The following is a 21,559-nucleotide window of genomic DNA, read 5'->3' as shown; positions in this document are numbered from 1 at the left end:
CATGAGGCGATGGGATGGAAAATCTACTGCTGCTCTGGCACAATGGGTGCGTGAATTGAAGGAAGGCAAGACTCAAAGAGGAAGTTCAACCAAAAGGAGAGCAGCTCCAGTTGCCCGTAGCCAAACTGCCAAGTATGATGATGATGATGATGATGATGATATGTCTAATCCCATTGAAGGAACCTCTAAGATATATGCCCAAGGAAAGAAGGACAACCAGGCTTAGAGGGGGCCTGCCTCTAGCCAGGGAGAGGCGAGGGAAAATCGTGTTTTCTGGACTGTGTGGATTTGTTGGCCTGGCACATCAGAACCACAAAAGTATAAAGCTTTGGTTGGTACTGGTGCCCAATGCACATTAGTCCCATCAAGATATGTGGGGGCAGAATCTGTCTCTATTGCTGGCATGACAGGTGGATCACAGGACTTTACCTTGGTGGAAGCTGATGTGAGCCTGACTTGAAATTAATGAAAAAAACAATTGCCACTTCAACAGTGCATCACCGACAATACAGAACAACTCGAGATGCTGGGGTTCCCATCCATAAGATGATTCGAGAGCTGGAGAGCCAAGGGGTGGTCAGCAAAACCCACTCACCCTTCAACAACCCCATTTGGCCTGTGCATAAATCTGAAGGAGAATGGAGATTGACAGTGGACTATCGTGCATTGAATGAAGTGACTCCACCACTGAGTGCTGCTTTGCCGGACATGCTGGAACTACAGTATGAGTTGGAGTGCAAGGCAGCCAAGTGGTATGCCACTATCCATATTGCCAATGCATTTTTCTCCATTCCTCTGGCAGCAGAATGCAGGCCTCAGTTTGCCTTTACATGGAGGGGAGTGCAGTATACCTGGAACCGGCTGCCCCAGGGGTGGAAGCACAGTCCTACCATTGGCAATGGACTTATCCAGACAACACTAGAAAAGGGTGAGGCTCCAGAACATTTACAATATATTGATGATATCATTGTGTGGGGGAAAACAGCAGCAGAAATATTTGAGAAAGGAGAGAAAATCATCTGAATCCTCCTGGAAGCTGGCTTTGCCATCAAGATGAGTAAAGTTAAGGGACCTGCTCGAGACATACAGTTCCTGGGAGTGAAGTGGCAAGATGGACGGTGTCAGATTCCTACTGATGTCATCAACAAAATCACAGCTATGTCCCCACCAACCAACAAGAAGGAGACACAAGCTTTCTTAGGTGCCATAGGTTTTTGGAGAATGTACATTCCTGAGTACAGTCAGATCGTGAGCCCTCTTTACCTGGTTACCCCCAAGAAGAACGATTTCCATTGGGGCCCTGAGCAGTAACAAGCTTTTGCCCAGATAAAGCAGGAAATTGCTCATGCAGTAGCCCTTAGCCCAGTCAGGACGGGACCAGATTTGAAGAACATGCTCTACTCTGCAGCTGGGAGCCATGGTTTGTCCTGGAGCCTTTGGCAGAAGGTGCCTGATGAGACTCGAGGCCGACCATTAGGGTTTTGGAGTCGGAGCTACAGAGGGTCTGAAGCTAACTACACCCCAACAGAGAATAAAATCTTTGTCACCTATGCAGGAGTCCAAGCTGCCTCAGAGGTGACTGGTACAGAAGCACAACATCTCCTGGCACCCTGACTACCGGTGCTGAGGTGGATGTTCAGAGGAAAGGTTCCCTCTACCCACCATGCCACCAGCGCTACATGGAGCAAGTGGATTGCCCTCATCACATAGCATGCCCGGATTGGAAAACTGAATTGCCCTGGGATTTTGCAAGTAATTACAAATTGGCCCAAAGGTCTGAGCAAGTGAGATAGAAGGAAATGTGTAAGTGTCAAAGGTTTGAGCCAGTGAGATGGAAGGAAAAGTGTCTGAGTAAGTGAAAGATTGAAGTTTTTACTTGATGAAGTTTTTACATGCTTTTTAATAGTATGTTCACTGTTGCATTTCTTAGATGCATTGTAAATGGTACATTCCGTGACCCCTGCTATGCCCTGTAGCTTGGTCCCTCTCCCCTCCTGACCATACAGGGCTGGCTGGGATCCAATTTCTCCCCGCCCCCCTTTCCAGACCCTAGAAAAGATCTGTGCCCCCTGACCTCTGTCTCTATTTCTCTTTTTCTCTCCCTCCCTCTTTTCCTCTCTACCCAAGAGAAATAAACCCTGTAACTTCATCAGGGAAAAGAGTCTCTTTTGTTATCTTATTTACGTCCATGAGGCAAGGGCCCCGGGAGCTATCACCCTAACAGCTGAGCTAGACTGGAGGAAGGGTGAAGAACCCCATTTTAGGGCTGAGAAAAAGCCTCAGTTGGTGCCCCAACGTGAATGGTCGCTACACAGCACCCCACGTTTGGCTGTGACTCCAAGTTTCGGGATTCAGGGAACCTTGGAGCTGATCAACTAGCTTAAATTTCTTTAAGCTGCATTTTGTGCAGTTCAAAGACTTTTAAGCACGAACCGGGAGCCTGTCAGAAGCCCAGGCAGGTCGGTTCTGGACGTAGACGCACTACAGTTACAAAGACGCCTCTGCCTGCAAGAAAAAAAGGTGAGTGAAAGCCTCCTTTCGCGGTGGGTGGTTTCCCGTAGCTCTGCGGGGGGGTCACACCGGTGGCATTTTGGCGGCACAGCGCTGCTCTCGGGGAGAGCAGCGGCACGGGTGTGTGCGCAGTGTGCGCTGCTCGGTGTGCCCGCGGCCAAGTGGTGCAGAGCGTGGAGGGGGGGGCTGGATGCGGCCACCCCAGGCGCAGAAAACAGCAGGCAGGCAGCTTTGATCGGTTTCAAAGCGGTGGCACTGAGGTTTTTTTTGCGTGTTTTTGCGGGTTTTTGCAGCGGGGTCGGTCCCTACAGCGGCGCGGGTGCCATGTAGGTTTTACCGACAGAAACGGCGAAATTAACATTGGCTCCGCATCCAGTAAAGCCTGAAAACCGTGATGTACCTGGCATGTCTTAACACCTAACTCCTTTCCTGTGTTTTTAACTGTAGTGGGGTGGATATAGTGGCAAATTGCTAAACATCATGGGCTTACAGCAATCTGCCTTATAAAAGAGTATAAGAAACCAACTCAGGGAAATATTAAGTTCAGGAAATGTTTTAATATCTAAGAAAAAATTAGCCCATTTTGCCAGCTGGCTGTCTGTTGAAAAATCTGACCTTGAATTCCAAAATTCAATAAATTCATAAATTCAATTTCATTTTGGGATGAAATAGGGGATATATTAACTTTAAAAGTGGAAAATAGAGATAAAACAGCCTCTGCATTCCTCCCGATATTCTTACAAATTCGGAAACTTTTAATTCAGACAGAACACAACAGACAGCAGCAGCAAAACGGTTCAGACTCACCTTCCCTTTCCCCAAAACCCTATAACGCGGACCTGGAGGGGACCCACAGGTCTCCCTGGGGGGTGCAGGGTGCCCAGCACAGCTGTGACTGCTCTGAGTCCCTGGGTCCTCCCCAGTATCCCGGTTCTGATAATTTTTCGAAAATTGTCAGCATTCCTTCCTTGTTCCCTTCCCCCCTGGGCCACGGCCACGTGGCTACGCCTGAAGGAGTCGGGGTTGGGGTCCCAGATAGCTCTGGCCATGCGGTAGACAGCGTGGTGGGGGGTCCCATATGGTGGCAGCCACGTGTTTTCTCCTTCATCCCGCAACCCCCTTCACCCTCCCGTCCCTGCCCCTAAGCCTGTCCCCTCCCATAACCCATCCCTGCCCTCGGCTCCACTGCCCCCTCCCCCCTCCAAGACCCGGCCCTGCACAGCACCCGGCGACCCCGCCCACAGGTGTTGCAACCCTGAATCCAACCACCCCTCTCCCACTCCGGTTTCACATGCCTGGTCTCCAAGCTGCTGCGGGGTGGGGGAGGGCAGTGGAGCCCATGATGGGTTCAGTGCCTATGGGGGTGGGGTTGGGGAAGGATCAGCTCACAGCCCCTACGGGACGGATGGTGCCCCCGTGGTGGGGGGGGGTGGGCAGCCTCTGGGGCCGGGTGGGGGGGGGATGCCCAGTCCTGAAAGTCAACACCAGGGAAAAGAGTATATACCATCAGTTGCTCCTGTAGTTTATCTTGGTAAGAGGAATGGTAGAAAAAGTTATCAACCTTTGTCCTATCAAGATAAAAAGGAAATTTGTAAAGTACAGAGAAAATTTGGTAGAAATAGTGAAATCTTTAAAGGCATGATGAGATCCACCTTTAACTCAAACGAACTGATTCCATATGATATCAAAGAGCTTTTCCGATGTCTGTTAACTTCTTCAGAATATGATCTATGGGAAAGCCTGTGGAAAAGATCTTTAAAAGTGCTTTTACTATGTTGGAGGTTGAATTATGCCCTTTTCTTTCAGTGGAATTTTCTCCCATTGTTATGCTAAGTAATTGTGGCTACACCTTAAAACGACAGATAATGTTCTCTCGTAGGGGGGTGGCTGGAGGGGGGGGGGGGGGGGCACCGGAAAAGGAAAGGTGGGATGGGGGGTCTGGAGCGGGGCTCTCTCTCTCTCGCTTGGCTCGTGGAGTGGGAAGACAACCTGGGCTCCGCTCTGGCATCTTCCCCTGCCATCCCAGCACTGAGATCCACACTCCCTGCCTTTGGACATCGCTCTGCTGCTCTCCCAGCTCACCCTACTATCTCCGGACACTCTGCTGAGCACCACGACCGACACCCTGAGGGGCGAGTAACTTTCCCCATCCCCTCTCTCCCCTGGGCCCGGCCGTCATCACTCCAGCCCTCTTCAACTGCGCGGGACCTGCCCTGCCCCCACAGCACCGGTAACAGCACAGGGAGACGGCCTGCGGCCAGAAGGGACTGGAGCGGAGCTAGACTGTTCTGTTCTGTTGCCAATTTTTATACCTGTTGTTGTTTTTCTGCCTTGTTAGATACCAGTAAAGAACTGTTATTCTTATCCCCATATCTCCTGCCTGAAGGCATCTGAATTGGACCTAAAATAATTAAAAGGGAGGGGGGTTGCACTCTGCATCGCAGAAAAAGGGCTCCTGCCTTTCCTTAGACCATACCTGTCTTTCAAACCAAGACATACTAGAGCTTTTAAAAAGCTCAGATGATGCAAAAGATACTGATAATAATGACATAACATATGAACACCTATGTGGGGAAAAGGATTGGCATTGCCCCGAAAGCCAAACCAGAGTACTATCCAAGTCTGTCCTGGATAAAATATGCAATGTTGCAGAAAAGGCTTTTAATCAATTACCAACAGTAGATACTAAAGGCAGTTATGTTAACATTAAACAGTTTGCTTCTGAGAATTTCTTACAGTTTGTAGATCGCCTTCGTGCGCAAGTGGAAAGACAGGTGTCTGACCCAGTGGTACAAGCTGAACTAATTAAAGAGATGGCTCAGAGGAATGCTAATGAAACCTGCCGTAGGGTTATCCTTGGCCTTCCCCTAGAGCCAGCACCTAGCTTAGCACAGATGACAGAAGCCTGCGCCAGGAAAGCAGAACTGCTCAGTGGACACGAAAGAAATCCAGGACTGGCACACCCAAAGACCATGGCAGCTGTAACACCAGAAGCCAAGAAGCAACCAATGTCACCAGAGCAGCTGAAGCACATTATCTGCTTCCAGTGCAAGCAGCCGGGACACTTCACCAGATACTGTCCACACAACCAGAAACAGAAGAAGACTAACAAACAAAAAAACTAGATTTACAGCGCATACCCGCCATTAACACAATAGCGCGCTCTGCTATAAATACAGCGGGCTCCACACTCGCAAAAAACTCTCTCTTAATAAACAAAAAGGGGGAGGATGGGATAGAGGGTGTGGGGCTGCATGGCAATCAAAATATTAAATGTTCAATTAACAAGGTTTGGAAGCCACTAGGCCCTCTTAGGCTTGTGACTACCAAAGGTTTTCATTTCAGGTCACCTGATTGGACAGTCATTACAGTGGACCTACCTAACAGTACACAGGATGTGACGTTAAACCACATGAAACTGGACAGTGAGTACTTTGTTGTCGGGGACACAGCACACACACCCCTAGAGATCGAGGTAGCTCCCATGACCATCAAGGGTAGCATAACTGGCCTCATTCTCCTGGCACGATGTCCTCTACCACCATATTACCTGGTTGAGGGACAAATCCTTGCCCAGGCCATTCCCATTCCAGCGGATGTCCCAGTAGATGGAAAATCACCTGAAGTCTACTGGGCAGAAGTGGTGGGTGAGGACAAACCTTCTCTGGCATGCAACCTAACCCGTGGATCAGATCACCTCCATGTGGAGGGGGTACTGGACACAGGTGCTGATGTGAAGGGATGTGGCTGTCACATTGGGAACTTCAGCCTGTGGCAGGCAGAATCCAGGGTGTAGGAGGAGTCAAATTGGCAAAAATATCAAAAAGCATCGTGCAAATTGAGGGCCGGATGGAAAATTGGCTAGCATCCGTCCATTTCTTACAGACTATAAATGCCCTCTATGGGGGAGAGACACCATGTCCCAGTGGGGGGTGAAATTGATTATTCATAAAACTCCTCGGGATTTTTAGAGGCGGCCACTGTAGAGCGCCCTACCCAAAAGCTGAAATGGCTAGATGATAACCCAAAGTGGGTAGCACAGTGGCCGATGAGTAAGGAGAAGCTCAAGGCGCTTGAGGAGCTTGTGGAGGAGCAATTGGCTAAAGGCCACATAGAGGAGACCACAAGTGTGTGGAATTTCCTGGTTTTTGTGATAAAGAAACCAGGGAAGGACAAGTGGAGGCTGCTCCACGACCTCCGGGGAATAAACAAAGTAATTGAGGACATGGGGTCTCTCCAACCTGGAATGCCTTCTCCAACAGTGCTTCCCAGAGATTGGCAATTAGCTGTTCTAGACATCAAGGACTGTTTCTTCCACATTCCCCTACACCCAGAGGATGCCCCACGGTTCGCCTTCTCGGTGCCTACCATTGATCGAGAAGCCCCAATGAAGCGCTACCACTGGAAAGTTTTGCCCCAGGGATTAAAATGTAGTCCCTCCATTTGCCAGTGGCATGTGGCCTCATTGCTGTCCCAGGTGCGTGCCCAGAGAAAGGAGGCCATCATCCTTCATTACATGGATGATGTGCTAGTGTGTGCCCCCAATAACTCTCTACTCCAAGACACACTTGACCTAGTGGTTAAAGTTTTAACCTCTGCTGGATTTCAATTGCAGGAGGACAAAGTCCAAAAGATGCCACCTTGGAAGTACCTGGGCCTGGAAATTACTGCACAGACCATTGTTCCGCCGAAATTGGAAATTAATTGTAATCCAAAAACCTTAGCAGATCTCCATTCCCTGTGTGGGTCATTGAACTGGGTTAGGCCCTGGCTAGGCCTCACTAATGAGGACCTAGAACCTCTCTTCAATTTATTGAAGCGGGAGAGAGAGCTGCTTTCTCCCAGGGAACTGACCCCAGAGGCAAAGACTGCAATATAAAAGGTACAAAAGACTTTAGGAGAGAGGCAAGCTCACCGTTACCAGCCCGAGCTGCCCTTCAAATTCATTGTCCTAGGAAAACTGCCACACTTACACGGGTTATTATTCCAATGGATCAAGGAGCAGAGAGAGTCACTCTTAATCATAGAGTGGGTCTTCCTCTCCCACCAAAGACCAAAACTATCACTAAGCTACAAGAGTTAATAGCTCAGCTGATTCGGAAAGCAAGGATGAGACTGTATGAACTAGCTGGTTGTGACTTCACATGTATTCACCTCCCTGTTAAACTGTCTGAGGAGGGAAGGAACTCTCCTGAAAGACTGACTAAAGAGATGTTTGAGCACTTGCTCCAGAGCAATGCCAGTCTCCAATTAGCCCTGGACAGCTACAGAGGACAAATATCAGTCCATGCCCCGTCTCACAAGCTGTTTAATGAGGAATTCCACCTCATTCCTCGTGAGAAGAGGCGTCGGAGACCACTCAAAGCTCTCACAGTGTTCATGGATGCATCCGGGGCGTCCCACAAGTCTGTGATGACTTGGAGAAATCCTCAGACTCAGCATTGGGAAGCTGATGTTGAGTTTGTGGAAGGATTGCCCCAGGTAGCTGAACTGGCAGCAGTCGTGAGAGCCTTTGAGAAGTTCTCAGAACCAATCAACTTGGTAACAGACTCAGCCTATGTAGCGGGGGTAGTGTCCAGGGCAGAGCAGGCAGTGCTCAGACACATCGAAAATGAACAGCTTTTCAGGTTGCTTTCCAAACTAATTTATTTGATTTCTCATAGAGAACACCCGTTCTATGTGATGCATGTGAGATCACACACAGATTTGCCAGGTGAAATTGCAGAAGGGAACCGTCAGGCAGACTCCCTTGCAACCCCAGCAGAACAAGCAACCCCAGCAGAACAAGCACGCCTTCCTGACATCTTCCAACAGGCAAAGCTGAGCCACCAGCAGTATCACCAGAATACACCAGGTCTAATGCATCAGTTCCAGCTAACACGGAGTCACGCTCGAGCCATTGTGGCCACCTGTCCCAACTGTCAGCTGCACACCATGCCCTCAATAGGCATGGGGGTTAACCCCTGAGGTCTTGGCAGTTGTGAGGTATGGCAGACAGACATCACACACATTCCTAGTTTTGGTCGCCTCAAATATGTGCATGTTAGCATTGACACGTATTCAGGCGCAGTCTATGCCTCTGCCCATGCAGGAGAAAGGGCAATGCACACCAAACAACACCTGGTGCAAGCCTTTTCAGTGTTGGGGATCCCTAGGGAAATCAAAACTGATAAGGGCCCAGCGTATAAGTCCAAGGAGTTCCTGGAATTCGTCCAGCAGTGGGGAGTGGAACATAAAACTGGCACCTCTCACTCCCCCACAGGCCAAGGTGTAGTTGATTGAGCCAATCAGACCCTCAAGCAGGTTTTGACTAAACAGAGCAGTTCAACTGTGTGGATGTCTCCACAGCAGAAGCTCTGCAAAGCCATGTTTACTATCAATTTCCTGAATTGTTCATTTGAGAACATGAGTCCACCTGTGGTACGTCACTTTAACAGTGGGAAACAGTTCAAGTTATCCCAACATCCTCCAGTTTTGATTAGGGACCCAGAAACCTGGGAAATCAAAGGTCCCTATGAGCTCGTTACCTGGGGGCGTGGCTATGTGTGCGCATCCACTCCCTCAGGCCCTCGGTGGATTCCCCAAAAGTGGGTGAAACCATATGTCCCCAAGCATCCTGCTCCAACTGAGGGGAAGGAGCAGCAGGTGGCTGTGGCTTCAAAAAGAAGACGCCGCCGGAAAAAAGGAAAAGAAATCCTCCTAAAGGATGGCATTCTGGCAGATAGAGACTTTTAACAGGTTTTATAATGTTTGTCTTTCCTTTTAGAGAAAAGCTTCTCTTGTCTAGGTCCTGTGAGGAACCCCATTCAAGTTGTCTTCCTATTAACACTGAACAGTTTAGCAGCTGCATGAATCGTCCTTCAACCACGTCAGAACATCTGGGTGACCCTGGCACACACACTCCAAAATTGTGCTGCTATAGATTTTCTCCTACTGCTGCATGGACATGAGTGCCAGGAATTTGAAGGACTTTGCTGTATGGACCTGACCTCGAGAGCTCCTAACATCCATGCTACCCTAATCTGAAGATTGGTTCAATGGACTGTTCAAAAGCTGGGGACTCACAGGGTGGTGGGCAAAATCATAATTTGAATGAAACTAATATCCCTCTTTCAACTTTGTTAAACAAAAAACGTGGAGATGTTGCATTTCCTAGATGCATTGTAAATGGTACATTCCGTGACCCCTGCTATGCCCTGTAGCTTGGTCCCTCTCCCCTCCTGACCATACAGGGCTGGCCGGGATCCAATTTTTCTCCGCCCCCCTTTCCAGACCCTAGAAAAGATCTGTGCCCCATGACCTCTGTCTCTTTTTTTCTCTCCCTCCCTCTTTTCCTCGCTACCCACGAGAAATAAACCCTGTAACTTCATCAGGGGAAAGAGCCTCTTTTGTTATCTTATTTACGTCCATGAGGCAAGGGCCCCGGAAGCCATCACCCTAACAGCTGAGCTAGACCGGAGGAAGGGTGAAGAACCCCATTTGAGGGCTGAGAAAAAGCCTCAGTTCACGATATGGAGATTAGGGGTGGAATGTCCTAGGGTGACGTTATGGTGCTTGTATCCCCAATCGTGTGTTCTGTTGATACTTGGGATTATGTTCTGTGCTTTCAGGACTGACTCTGAAAGTGAAGGTTTGTTTTGTCTTGTTATCAGCAGGCTCACCTCCCCCATGGTCTGTGTTTAGGAGAGGCTAGGCTTGCTCACTTGCTTGCTTGCTTGCTTGCTTTTGCTCCTACTTTTTGCATTTGCCCTTGCTTTTGCTTATTAGTTAGTTTAGCTAGGCAGTCCAAATTTTTCCCTGGACTGTTTTTTTTTTCTTTCCTGTATACTATCTGAACCTGTTCCAGATGGGGACCTGGGAAACACCAAGAAACACCGGGAGTCTGCATTCTGTGATCTGCAGCAGTCATCCCCAGCGCCAGGGACCAATAACTGGGTGACCACTTGCAGGGTAGACTTTCTGAGTTTGTCATCCTTTCAGAGCGATGAAAGAGTTTTTTGTCATCTGGTGTTGTTTTTTTTGTGCTGGGGAGTGTTTTGCTTATTAAATAAACAGTTTTTTTTCTACTACTCTTTGAGGAAATTCTTCCTGAACCCGATGGTGGGGGGAGGAGTCATGGGGTTTTGCTTTCTGGAGGCTCCTTCTGGAGATTTCCCCCCAAATTTGCCCTAAACCAGGACAAATACAGGTAACAGGCTCAGTCAGGCTGGTCTCCAGCATGGCTCCCAAAATGCTTTCCACTGTAAACAGCTCCCGGTTGTGACCCAGCAGGGATCACATGACCACCTGCAGGCCCAGGGAAGATATTAACTCTTTCACTGCACAGATGAGACTTGAAGACTTTCCATTCTCTCTCGCGTGAAAGAAAAGGACAGAGTTGAAGACACACACAGAAACAGCATGGAGATATTGAAGTCATACAAGAAGGAAGAGTCAGGTCCCAGATGAGGGGATGAGGAGATGTCTTGTAATGCAATTCTCTTGTAAGCTATGGAGAAGATATGATGGATAAATCAGATCTTGTTTTCCCTGTAAGTCATAGAAATGTATATGGGGTGGATGAAACGTTCTAACTGTAGACATGAGCAGAGGCATTTGTGCTGAAGTAAGCAGATATTGAAGTAGGTGTGATCCCATGAGAAGTTTACACAAAGACAAAGAAAGCGATGAAGACCCTTTCTGCCCTCAGGAAAGAAGAGTTAGATGAAGAGATCCTTTGCTTGAACTGCTATATCCATAAAGTATGCACCATAAGTTGACATAGCCCATAAATTCAGCTATGGGAAGGCTGAAAAAATGGGAGGGATTTCATGATTGCAGATTTTCTGGATGGCTGCCATTCAAGGAAATTTTAGCCACGAGAAAACTGTTTCTTGCAGAGAAGCCTTCACAGACTGAAGAGAGAGACTCCTCTCTAAGTAAATTGTTGAAAGACTATTTTAGAGATGGTAAACTGACTGATTTGTTTCTGTACGTTTTCAGTGTGAAAGAAAAGAGAGTGTAGGGAGCAGGAGAAGTGTTGTGAAAGTTTTATTCTGATTCTTATTATTTTTTCTTTTAGTTTCTGTTAATAAAGTTCTTTATACTCTTCAAAGTTTGAGCCTGTTTTACCTTCCTCCTAATCCTATCTCACAGCAAGAAATGAGTAAATAATTCTAGTGAGAGCACTGGCGATTTAGCCAGAGCTAAATCCACTACATAAATTGGCGCATTGTCCTGGAAACTCTCAAATTGGTGAATCAAAACCACTATAATACCTTAGAAGGGAAACTAAGTCAAGACACTGTAAAAGTGATTGGTGCCACAGGAATAAGTGAAACAGAAGGCCTTTTTCCAGACTTTGAAATTCAAACTGGGAAAACGCTGGGAGATTCATCAATTATGTGCCAAAGTCTCCTAAGCATTTGATGGGTAGGGATCTATTAGAGAAGTTAGAAGCGGAAACTAAGCTTTGCAAAGGGAAGGAAATACAAGTTATAATTCCTGAGACTAAATTTGTAAAAGCAGCTGCCCTTTTCATACAGGAGGACTGTAGTGATATCCCCACACAAGTGGAAAAATGCTGACATTCCAATAGTGTGGGTCAGTGATTTTCCTGGGAAGTCCAAATGGGCAGAACCTGTAAGCATTGCTCTTAAACCAGGAGCCACACTGGTAAGATTAAAAAAATGTCCTTTGAAGTTAGAAAATCCATAGAGGGTTAACCCCTGTAATTGAGAAGTTCCTTAAATTTGGGTTATTGATAGAATTTGAATCCAAATACAATACACCCATGCTGCCAGTAAAAAAGGCTGATGGTAAAAGCTACCAATTGGTGCAGGATTTAAGAGCAATTAACAAAATAACAGAGGATATTCACCCAGTAGTGGCCAATCCCTATACCTTTTTGACCACATTGACATACAATTTAGGGTGGTTTACTGAGTTAGATCTCAAAGATGCCTTCTTCTGCATTCCTGTAAATTAGAATAGCCAAGAACTTTTTGCTTTTGAGTGGGAAAATCCTGAATCAGGGAGAAGAAGCCAACTCATCAGGACGGTCCAACCCCAGGGTTACAGGAATAGCCCAACTATATTTGGAAACCAGCTGGCAGAAGAATTGGAGAACTGGAGAAGACAAGAACCAAGAGGGGATGTTTTACAATACGTGGAATACACTAATTGCAGCCTAAGATCGAGATGACTGCATCTAAGTCACTGTAGTTTGTTAAACTTTTTGGGACTAAGTGGGTATAGAGTCTTAAAAGAGAAAGCACAGATTGCCAAGGAAGGAGTGATTTATTTGGGACTTGGAATTTTCTGTGGACATCAACAACTCAGTAGAGATGGGAAAGAAGCCATCTGTTGTCTCCCCAAACCCCACACCATGAGAGAAATGCAGGCTTTCCTGGGAATAGTAGGTCAGTGTCCATTATGAATAACAAATTATGGACTACTGGTAAAGCCTTCTGTATGGAGCACTAAAAGCGGCTGATAAGGGAATTGTGATATGGTGAGATAGTACTAGAACTGCATTTAAACAGTTGAAATATTCTTTAATGTCAGCTCCAGCATTAGGGCTGCCAGACTTAATTAAGGCTTTTGAATTATTCACCTATGAGTGACTGAATGTTCCCTTGGGGGTACCAGCACAGTTCCTTGGAAACCAGTGAAGAACTGTGGCCTACTTTTCAAAACAGCTAGACAATGTTAGCCAAGGGTGGCCTGGGTGTTTGAAAGCCGTGGCGGCTACTGTTATATTGATCCAAGAAGCTCAGAAATTCACCTTTGGGCAACATATTGTGGTGTATGTACCCCATGCAGTACAAACTGCACTTGAATAAAAGAGGGGGGCATTGGTTGTCCCCTAGCAGGATGCTTAAGTACCAAGCTGGGTTGTTGGAGCAAGATGATGCTACCCTAAAAACAACCTCATTATCAACCCTGTTATGTTTCTGTCCTCCACACTGACTGACACCGTGCCTGAGCATGACTGTTTACAGACCATAGAAGAGGCCTATTCCAGCAAACCAGACCTGAAGGATGTGCCTCTGGAAAATCTAGATTGGGAACCATATACAGATGGAAGCAGCTTCATGAGAGATGATAAACGAATGACAAATTATGTAGTGACAACTAGAGATAAGGTAATCAGGTAAAGGGTCTGCCACTAGATGTATCATCACAGAAAGCTGAACTGATTGCACTGACAAGAGCTCTAGAACTGAGCGAAATTGATGCCTTAAGTTTTAAGTTTTTCTGTTCTGCTTGGGTGTGCTTTTCTGTTATGCTTGGGTGGTGAAGACAAAACAGTCCTATTCCAGCTGGGGACTCAAGGACAATTTCTTCAAACTTCATGCCCTAAGCATAAAAAACGTGAAAAGAGGAGGGCTGGCAAGCAAGCAAGGAGGATGAAACTTCATGATTTGAGACTATTAATTGGACAGTTGACTCCTGCATGCAAATGGACTAAAGCCTATAAAGTTGTGAGATCTCGTGACCAAGCTCTCTTGCTTCCATCTTGGAGCCATCCGGGCAGGGGCCACAACTGTGGCACTGGTATTGCCAGGGTGTGGCCTTTGAAGGGCTCTCAATAAATATCCATTTTATTCCCCTTAACTCTGTCTAGCCTTTGTTCCAGCTCCTCTAGAAAGCAAAGGAAAGTAAATGTATGGACTGATTTAAAATATGCATTTATTAATGTTGTGCATGCCAATGGAGCCGTCCGGAAGGAGAGAGGGCTGCTGACTGCTCAGTGTATTGGGAACAAACATGCTGAACAGATCCTTGCACTCCTGCAGAGTATTTGGAACCCTACAGAGGTGGCTATTATGCATTGCAACATCATAGACAGGTAAAGAAATTATAAAAGAAAGGCTTCATAAAATCAGGCCTGCTCTGCTAAATTAAAGCTAGCCTGTTACTTCTTCTAAGTGCAGTTTGCAAGTTCCCATGTGAAAACAATCTTGATATGAAAGGTTTGGTAACACAACAACCTATTCCTGGGTGCAAAACAAGTGCACTTATGTAAACAATAAGGTTTGTCCCATGAGAACTCACAAAAGAAGAATGTAAAACACTTGAACACAAAAACACCTTCTGACCAATAAATGAAGTAGTAAGAAAACTAACAGCCAATTGGAGTCAAACACGAGATCTGTAAAAAATGTATAAAAATGCATTATGTGAATAAAGAAGGGGCTTTTCCTGCATGAAGAAAATGGAGTCTCAGCTGATTTATTACAACATTGTAAGGCTCATCAAAATAAAAACAATTTCTGAATTAGGGAATAATTTAGCCCATGGAACAGCAAAAGGGGCTGCAGATAGTACCACAAAAATAAATCAATCTCTCAGGGTTTACCCCAAAGTATGATCAGAAAGACCACCAGTTAATTGGGTCCATTAAGGCTGAAATGAAAGAAAGTGAACGGGCTGTTACACAAGTGGGACAGGTTGTTCCCACCCCTGCTCCTTTGGAGGTAGCTCAGCAGGAACATGAAAGTACCCATTTGGGAACAGAAAATCTTTTGAAGCATCTGAAAAAGGTAGTAATAGGACAGGGAATGACCAAAATTGTGCAGTCTATAGTGAGCAAATGTAAAATCTGCTGTCAAAATAATCCTGATACGAGCAAAAGAGTAGTGCTAGAGGTGACAAAGGCCAGAGACCTTCTCAGAGCCTATTGACAGGTGAATTTTGCGGAGTTACCACGTAATGAAGGATACAGGTATGTAATGATGTTGGTTGACACCTTTAGTGGATGGCCTGAAGCTTACCCCTGTCGTACTAACACAGCAAAAGAAGTGGTAAAAGTCTTGCTCAATCATATAATTCCAAGGTTTGGGGTTCCTTTGGGGTTGTCATCAGATAGAAGGCCTCACTTTCTCGCAACAGTAGTGGGAGAGGTTAGTAGAATTCTGGGAATTGCTTGCGATCTGCATACACCCTACAGACACCAGGTGAGTGGTAAAGTTGAACATATGAATGGAACCCTCAAAACACAGATTAGCAAAATTTGTCAAGAGACATCATTACATGGGTGCAGGCTTTGCTTATAGCCTTACTGAGATTTCACATACAACCAAGGCAAAGGGGCAACATAAGTCGCAATGAGATATTGTATGGCAGGTCATATCAAACTCTGCATATCCCCGGAGAAATCCATATGAGGGGGAAATTTGACTAACAAAACTATTTAATGACTTTAAGGTCCACTTTGCAGAAGTTCCAGAGATTTGCTGTGTTATCCAGATCCATAGGACTGGACACACTTGCTCATCTGTTCCAGCCTGGAGACTGGGTCTATGTTAAATGGTGGGACAGTGACCCTCTGCAAGCTAAGTGGAGAGGACCATTCCAAGTCCTGCTGACCATCCTCACCGCAGTCAAAGTTGCTGGCAAGGGAACCTGGATTCATTACTCCAGAGTTAAAAAGGCTTCTACTCCTAAAATAACTGGAAAAACAAAGACAGATACAGATGATGATATGGTTTAAACTGTTCTTTTGTGTCTGTTATCCACACTGTTGGTAACCATGACTCAGGTGTAGACCCAAACTTTGCAAAGCAGAATGGCTGTCAATTTCCTATTAGCCTCACAAGAGGGTGTGTGTACAGTAATTAATACTAGTGTTCTTATGTAGATCAGAGAGGAAGGATTAATAAAGATTTGGCTAAAATCTGGAGACAAATTCAAATTCTACATCAGGTAACTCACAGATCTTTCATACATTTACCTCAAGGTTACCAAACTGGGCTTGGACAAAACAACTATTCATATAGGCTATATTTGTAGTTGGTGCCTGCATAATAGCTGGCTGCATGATTCGATGCTGTGATTTCTGGTCATCTTTATGGTCTAACGTAAAATCTAAGCGGTAGAGATTAAACAATGTGGAATTTTTATCAAGTATCTAAAAGGGGGAATGCTGCCTAAAGATGTTTAGCTTTTATGTATTTGTTGGGGGTTGCCGTTTCTTTTACTCATTGCCTGTGGAATTTTTCCCATTGACTTGCTAAAGAAGCACTGATGGCTAAATACTTGAGATAGGGGAGGGGGGAACCTCTCTGGTTTTGGGGAGTTTCTCTTGGAGGGAGGGACAGAAACAGCGTGAGATTTAAAACAGGTAAAAGGAAAGCGCGGGGGGGGGGGGGGCAACTGCTCTTTCACTCACTCTTGGCTTTGGAAGAAGAGGGTCCCTGCTACCTCTGCCATCCCAATGCCGGGAGCTGCCTCTTCTTCTGCTGCCGGACCCTGCACCCCTCCCCTGCTAGGATGCCCTGCCACTTCAGTTTGCTGTTTCCAAGTGTCCTGCTAGAGCACTGGGACCGACACTGCCCCCAGGGTTCATAAGCAAACCTCTGTTTTCCATCCCTTCCCATCTGGAACACAGCCGCCATTACTGCGTGCTCCCCGAGCTCAAGTCACAGCGCCCCCTGCAGCCGCATGGGGATCACTGCACCTGCCCTGTCCACCGGGAGCCTGCCAGCACTCCCTGACGGCTGTGATGGTAACTGCACCAAAGGGGAAAGTCTGCAGCCAAAAGGACTGTTAGTGGGTTCCTGTTCTGTTTGTTATTAATTCCATAGTTGTTGTTTTCTTTGCCTTGTTATACATACTAGTAAAGAACTGTTATTCCTATCCCCATATCTTTGCCTGAAAGCTCCTTAATTTCAAAATTATACTAATTGAGAGGGAGGGGGTTTACTTTTTCCGTTTCAAGGGAAGGCCTTGCTTTCCCTAGCAGACATCTGTCTTTCAAACCAAGACAGATTTTGGTGCCCAAAGTGGGACTTGGGGGCATCGAGAGAAAAGGGTTAAAAAGGAATAACAGTTCTTGAGTAACCTAATTTTTTGTGTCCTGAATTTAGAAACTTCGTTACCTGGCACAATGTGGTCTAGCTTACCCTGGTTCAGGTGGCACATGGTCACAGCTATATCTCTCCCATTTGCAACTCCTTATCTAAACATGGGTCCTATAACCAAGGCTACTGTGGCTGTTATCCGGTGTATTTTGTGGGTTGATAAGGTGAGGAATTTGTGGATTTTTAACTTCCTCTGGAAGGTGGATACATGGATTCAGAGCTATCACACACTAACTGTATGTTTTTGGGGTTACTTCAATAATAGTATCTACTGCGCGGAAGTGACAGCAGGGGAAATTTTCTCCTAACCCTTCACCCAGCTTTTTGGGTCTACCCCACCAATTTTCAAAAAGTTCTAATCTTCTCTAAATGCTAATGATATCATACAGTTGCTGATGTTGCTGATTTGCCTGTTCTATTTAACATTCAGTGATAAGGGGTGTCTTGGTTTAATTTTGACTTTCCTGGCCAGTGCACCAAATTATTGCCTTCGGTTTGAGTTGCCAATTTAAATAAACTTATTTTTTCTGTTGTGAGACAGAACCAGGAGCAAAAGAGCAAGGAAGGCCTAAAACTTGAGAGAGTATAAAAGAACATTTATTAACTACACAAACAAAAAGAGAGAGAAAAAAAATTCAGAATAAGATTTTTCAGATCACTCCTTCCCTCCCTCTCCCAATCTTCATAACAACAAAACAAACATATAACAAATACTTCGGTCAGTCCCCAATTTAGTCTTTCTCAGTTCACTTCTGGAGAGAGAAGCCTCTTCTTGTTGAAGTTGTAGGGATTTTTCCCACAAGAAGGAAGAAGACAGTTCTCTTGTGGTTTTATCTTTCACGATTTGCATCCGCCCAGGAACCTGCAACCGTGACACTCCTCCCAACTCTACAGCCGTCCCAAAGTTGTAGATGTGGGCCATGTCTGTCCCATGGGGTATTACTTTTAAGAATGAAATGTTCGACAGCAAAGATTCTCTCTGTCTCCTTTCTCTCTGCTCAGGCTTCATCTTCAGAAAACCAAAATCCCCTTCTTTTCTCAGGGCAGAAATTCTCAACACAGGTGCTTTTTAGTCAAATCATCTATTAAATGGAACATTTCCATCCCCCCATGTCTCTTTCCATGGTTTATAGGAATATTCAGTACATTAGTTCATTCCTACAATTTCACAAAAAGATTTTCAGCCATTTCAGCATCTTCTCATTCTCCTTCCATCTTAAAAACTTAGCTCTTACATCACTGACTTCAGAAAACTTCTTATTCTCTTTCATATTCAAAGGAAAGGCTGGAGGCTTTGCAAATCTTATCTGAACACTAAAGAGTTAAAGTTTAACACAACTACTAAAGTTGGGCCAGGCTCAGGCCTCGCTGGGGGGTGCAGCTGAGGTGTTAATCAGCCTTTCTGGGGCTGGGCTGCAGCCCCCACACTGCTCATGGCCACCCGGGCAGGCCCTGCCCAGCCGGCAGCAGCAAGAGTCGGCCTTCCCCCCCACGCCGGAGCCGCAGGCCCGTGGAGGAGGAAGCCATGAAGGTCTTATCACACAACTTTTTCTCCCCCCAGCCATTGGGTCCCCTTGTTGTCAAACGGGGCCCAAGCGGCCTCCTGAGCCTCCCCCCCCCCGCATGGGGGAGGGGGAAGCTCGGGTTGATGTTACCTGCTCAGCCGCCAGAAAGACAAAGAGACACAGTTCCAGATTACCTTCCTCAAAATGTGTGTTCACGGAGCGAACTAACTTTCTCTAATTGGCTGTTGCAGGTATCCCAACCCCCACAGAGGAAATTCCCTTAGGAAGAATCTCTTCTGAGTTTCTTCTTCCTAAGTCAACCTATCACAAGGGGATATTGACTTGGATAACCACCGTGATACCTACCACAGAGACTAGGGATGCTGCCCCAGAGCCGGACCCTGCCCCACAGACCAACTCAGAAATGAACCACCCGGATTGGGTGTTGGTTCTAGTGAAGCAGATTTGTGAAATGGACCAGATGCTGAAGGAGTACATCTCCCCAGCTCTTGAGAATCTCTCCCCCTGCCTCGAAGAGGGACAGTCTGATAGTACAGCAGTGGAACGCACACATGTTGCAACCATCCAGGTTCCAGCTGAACTGCAAGGGCAGTCACAACCAGCAGCAGTCGCCCCTATAGAAACAAAGAAGTCTAAGATGAAATCAAAGCACCTAGTCAATAAGGACAAGAAAGGAGGGCCCTCGCAACCAGCAGAGAAGCCAAAGGTTGAGATCATCATCGAGTCCCTGTTGTATGAAAGCCTCCATAATCTGCAAAAAGACATTGTACGAAGGGGGCGTGAGGCTTATACAACCTCGTTACTTCAGGTCTGGGACCTTATGGGTACAAACATGCAACTGGATGGTACTGAGGCAAGGAATTTGGGACCCTTGACCCAGGACTCAGGTATGAATCAGGTATTTGTAAGGAAGCCAGGGCCCCTTTCCCTCTGGGAGCAGCTTTTAATAAATGTAAGAGAAAGGTTTGTCCACAGAAAGAGAATGCATATACCTGTCTTTCAAACCAAGACAAACACCTTGCCTGGACTATCAGAAAACCCATCTGCAGTAGGACTCCTGAAGGTGAAAGAGCAACAAGTACCAATTACCACCTCGACAGTGCATTACCGGCAGCATCGGAAGAATCGAGATGCTGTGATCTCCATCCACAAGATGATCCATGAGCTAGAGAGCCAAGGGGTGGTCAGCAAAACCCACTCACCCTTCAACAGCCCCATTTGGCCTGTGTGCAAGTCTATCAGAAAATGGAGATTGACTGTGGACTATTGTGCCTTGAATGTACTCCACCACTGAGCTCTGCTGTGCCAGACATGCTGGAACTCCAGTACGAGCTGGAGTCCAAGGTAGCAAAGTGGTATGCCACTATTAACATTGCCAATGCATTTTTCTCCATTCCTCTAGCAGCAAAATGCAGGCCTCAGTTTGCTTTCACCTGGAGGGGCATGCAGTACACCTGGAATCGACTGCCCCAGGGGTGGAAACACAGCCCCACCATCTGCCATGGACTGATCCAGACTGCACTGGAAAAGAGTAAAGCGCCAGAACATGTACAATACATTGATGACATCATTGTGTAGGGGAACACGACAATGGAAGTATTTGAGAAAAGAGAGAGACTCATCCAGATTCTGCTGGAAGTCGGCTTCTCCATCAAGAAGCGTAAAGTGAAAGGACCTGCCCGAGAGATCCAGTACCTGGGAGTAAAGTGGCAAGATGGACGGCGCCAGATTCCCACTGAAGTCATCAACAAGATCACTGCAATGTCTCCACCAACCAGCAAGAAGGAAACACAAGCTTTCCTAGGTGCCAGTGGCTTTTGGAGAATGCACATTCCTAAGTACAACCAGATTATGAGCCCTCTCTACCTGGTTACCAGCAAGAAAACCTATTTTCTCTGAAGCCCTGAACAACAGCAAGTCTTTGCCCAGATCAAACAGGAAATCTCTCATGCGGTAGCCCTTGGCCCAGTCAGGACTGAACCAGAAGTGAAGAATGTGCTTTACTCTGTAGCCAGAAACAATACTTTGTCCTGGACCCTTTGGCAGAAGGTGCCTGGAAAGACTCGAGGCCGACCACTGGGATTCTAGAGCCAAAGTTACAGAAGGTCCAAAGACAACTATACTCCCACAGAAAAAGAAACCTTGGTCACCTATAAAGGAGTCCAAACTGTCTCAGAATTGACACTGAAACACAACTCCTCTTGGCACCCCGACAACCACTGCTGGGGTGAATATTCAAAGAAAAAGTTCCCTCTACCCACCACACCACCAATGCCACATGGAGTTAGTGGATTGCTCTCATCATGCAGTGTGCCGGTATTAAAAACCCAAATCACCCTGGGATTGTGGAAATAATTACAAACTAGGCGGAAGTTGAAAACTTTGGTCTCACTGATGAAAAGGAACAAAAATAAGCAACCTGGACTGAAGAAGCCCCACTGTACAACCAACTGCCAGCAGATGAAACATGCTATGCTCTTTTCACTGATGGTTCCTGCGGCATCGTGGGGATGAACCGGAAGTAGAAAGCAGCTGTATGGAGCCCCACACGACAGGTTGCACAAGCTACCAAAGGAGAAGGTGGATCGAGTCAACTTGCTGAACTCAAAGCTGTTCAGCTGGCCCTGGACATGGCTGAAAGAGAGAAGTAGGCAAAGCTCTAACTTTATACCGATT

The 21,559-nt window shown here is 46.4% G+C and overlaps 1 protein-coding gene across 2 annotated transcripts in view; it reads right to left on the bottom strand.

Moving 5' to 3' along the window:
* The window catches only part of LOC148220310 (Golgi phosphoprotein 3-like), a 149,832-nt gene that overhangs the window by 41,595 nt on the left and 86,678 nt on the right, over window positions 1-21,559 (bottom strand). Inside the window, exon 4 of one of the 2 annotated variants that reach the window (XM_088155669.1) lies at window positions 17,933-19,497. The exons of the other annotated variant lie outside the window; for it this stretch is intronic. Coding sequence (XP_088011795.1) covers window positions 19,187-19,497 — 311 coding nt within the window. The 3' untranslated portion in view covers window positions 17,933-19,186. Of the gene's footprint in view, window positions 1-17,932; window positions 19,498-21,559 lie in introns of those variants that run through there. 2 annotated transcript variants of the gene reach the window in all.

The sequence above is a fragment of the Sturnus vulgaris genome, chromosome W (genome assembly GCF_052056855.1).
Source record: "Sturnus vulgaris isolate bStuVul1 chromosome W, bStuVul1.hap1, whole genome shotgun sequence".
Lineage (NCBI taxonomy): Eukaryota > Metazoa > Chordata > Aves > Passeriformes > Sturnidae > Sturnus > Sturnus vulgaris.
The sequence above is the reverse complement of the archived record's forward strand: the minus strand, read 5'-3'. Positions and strand labels throughout refer to the sequence as shown.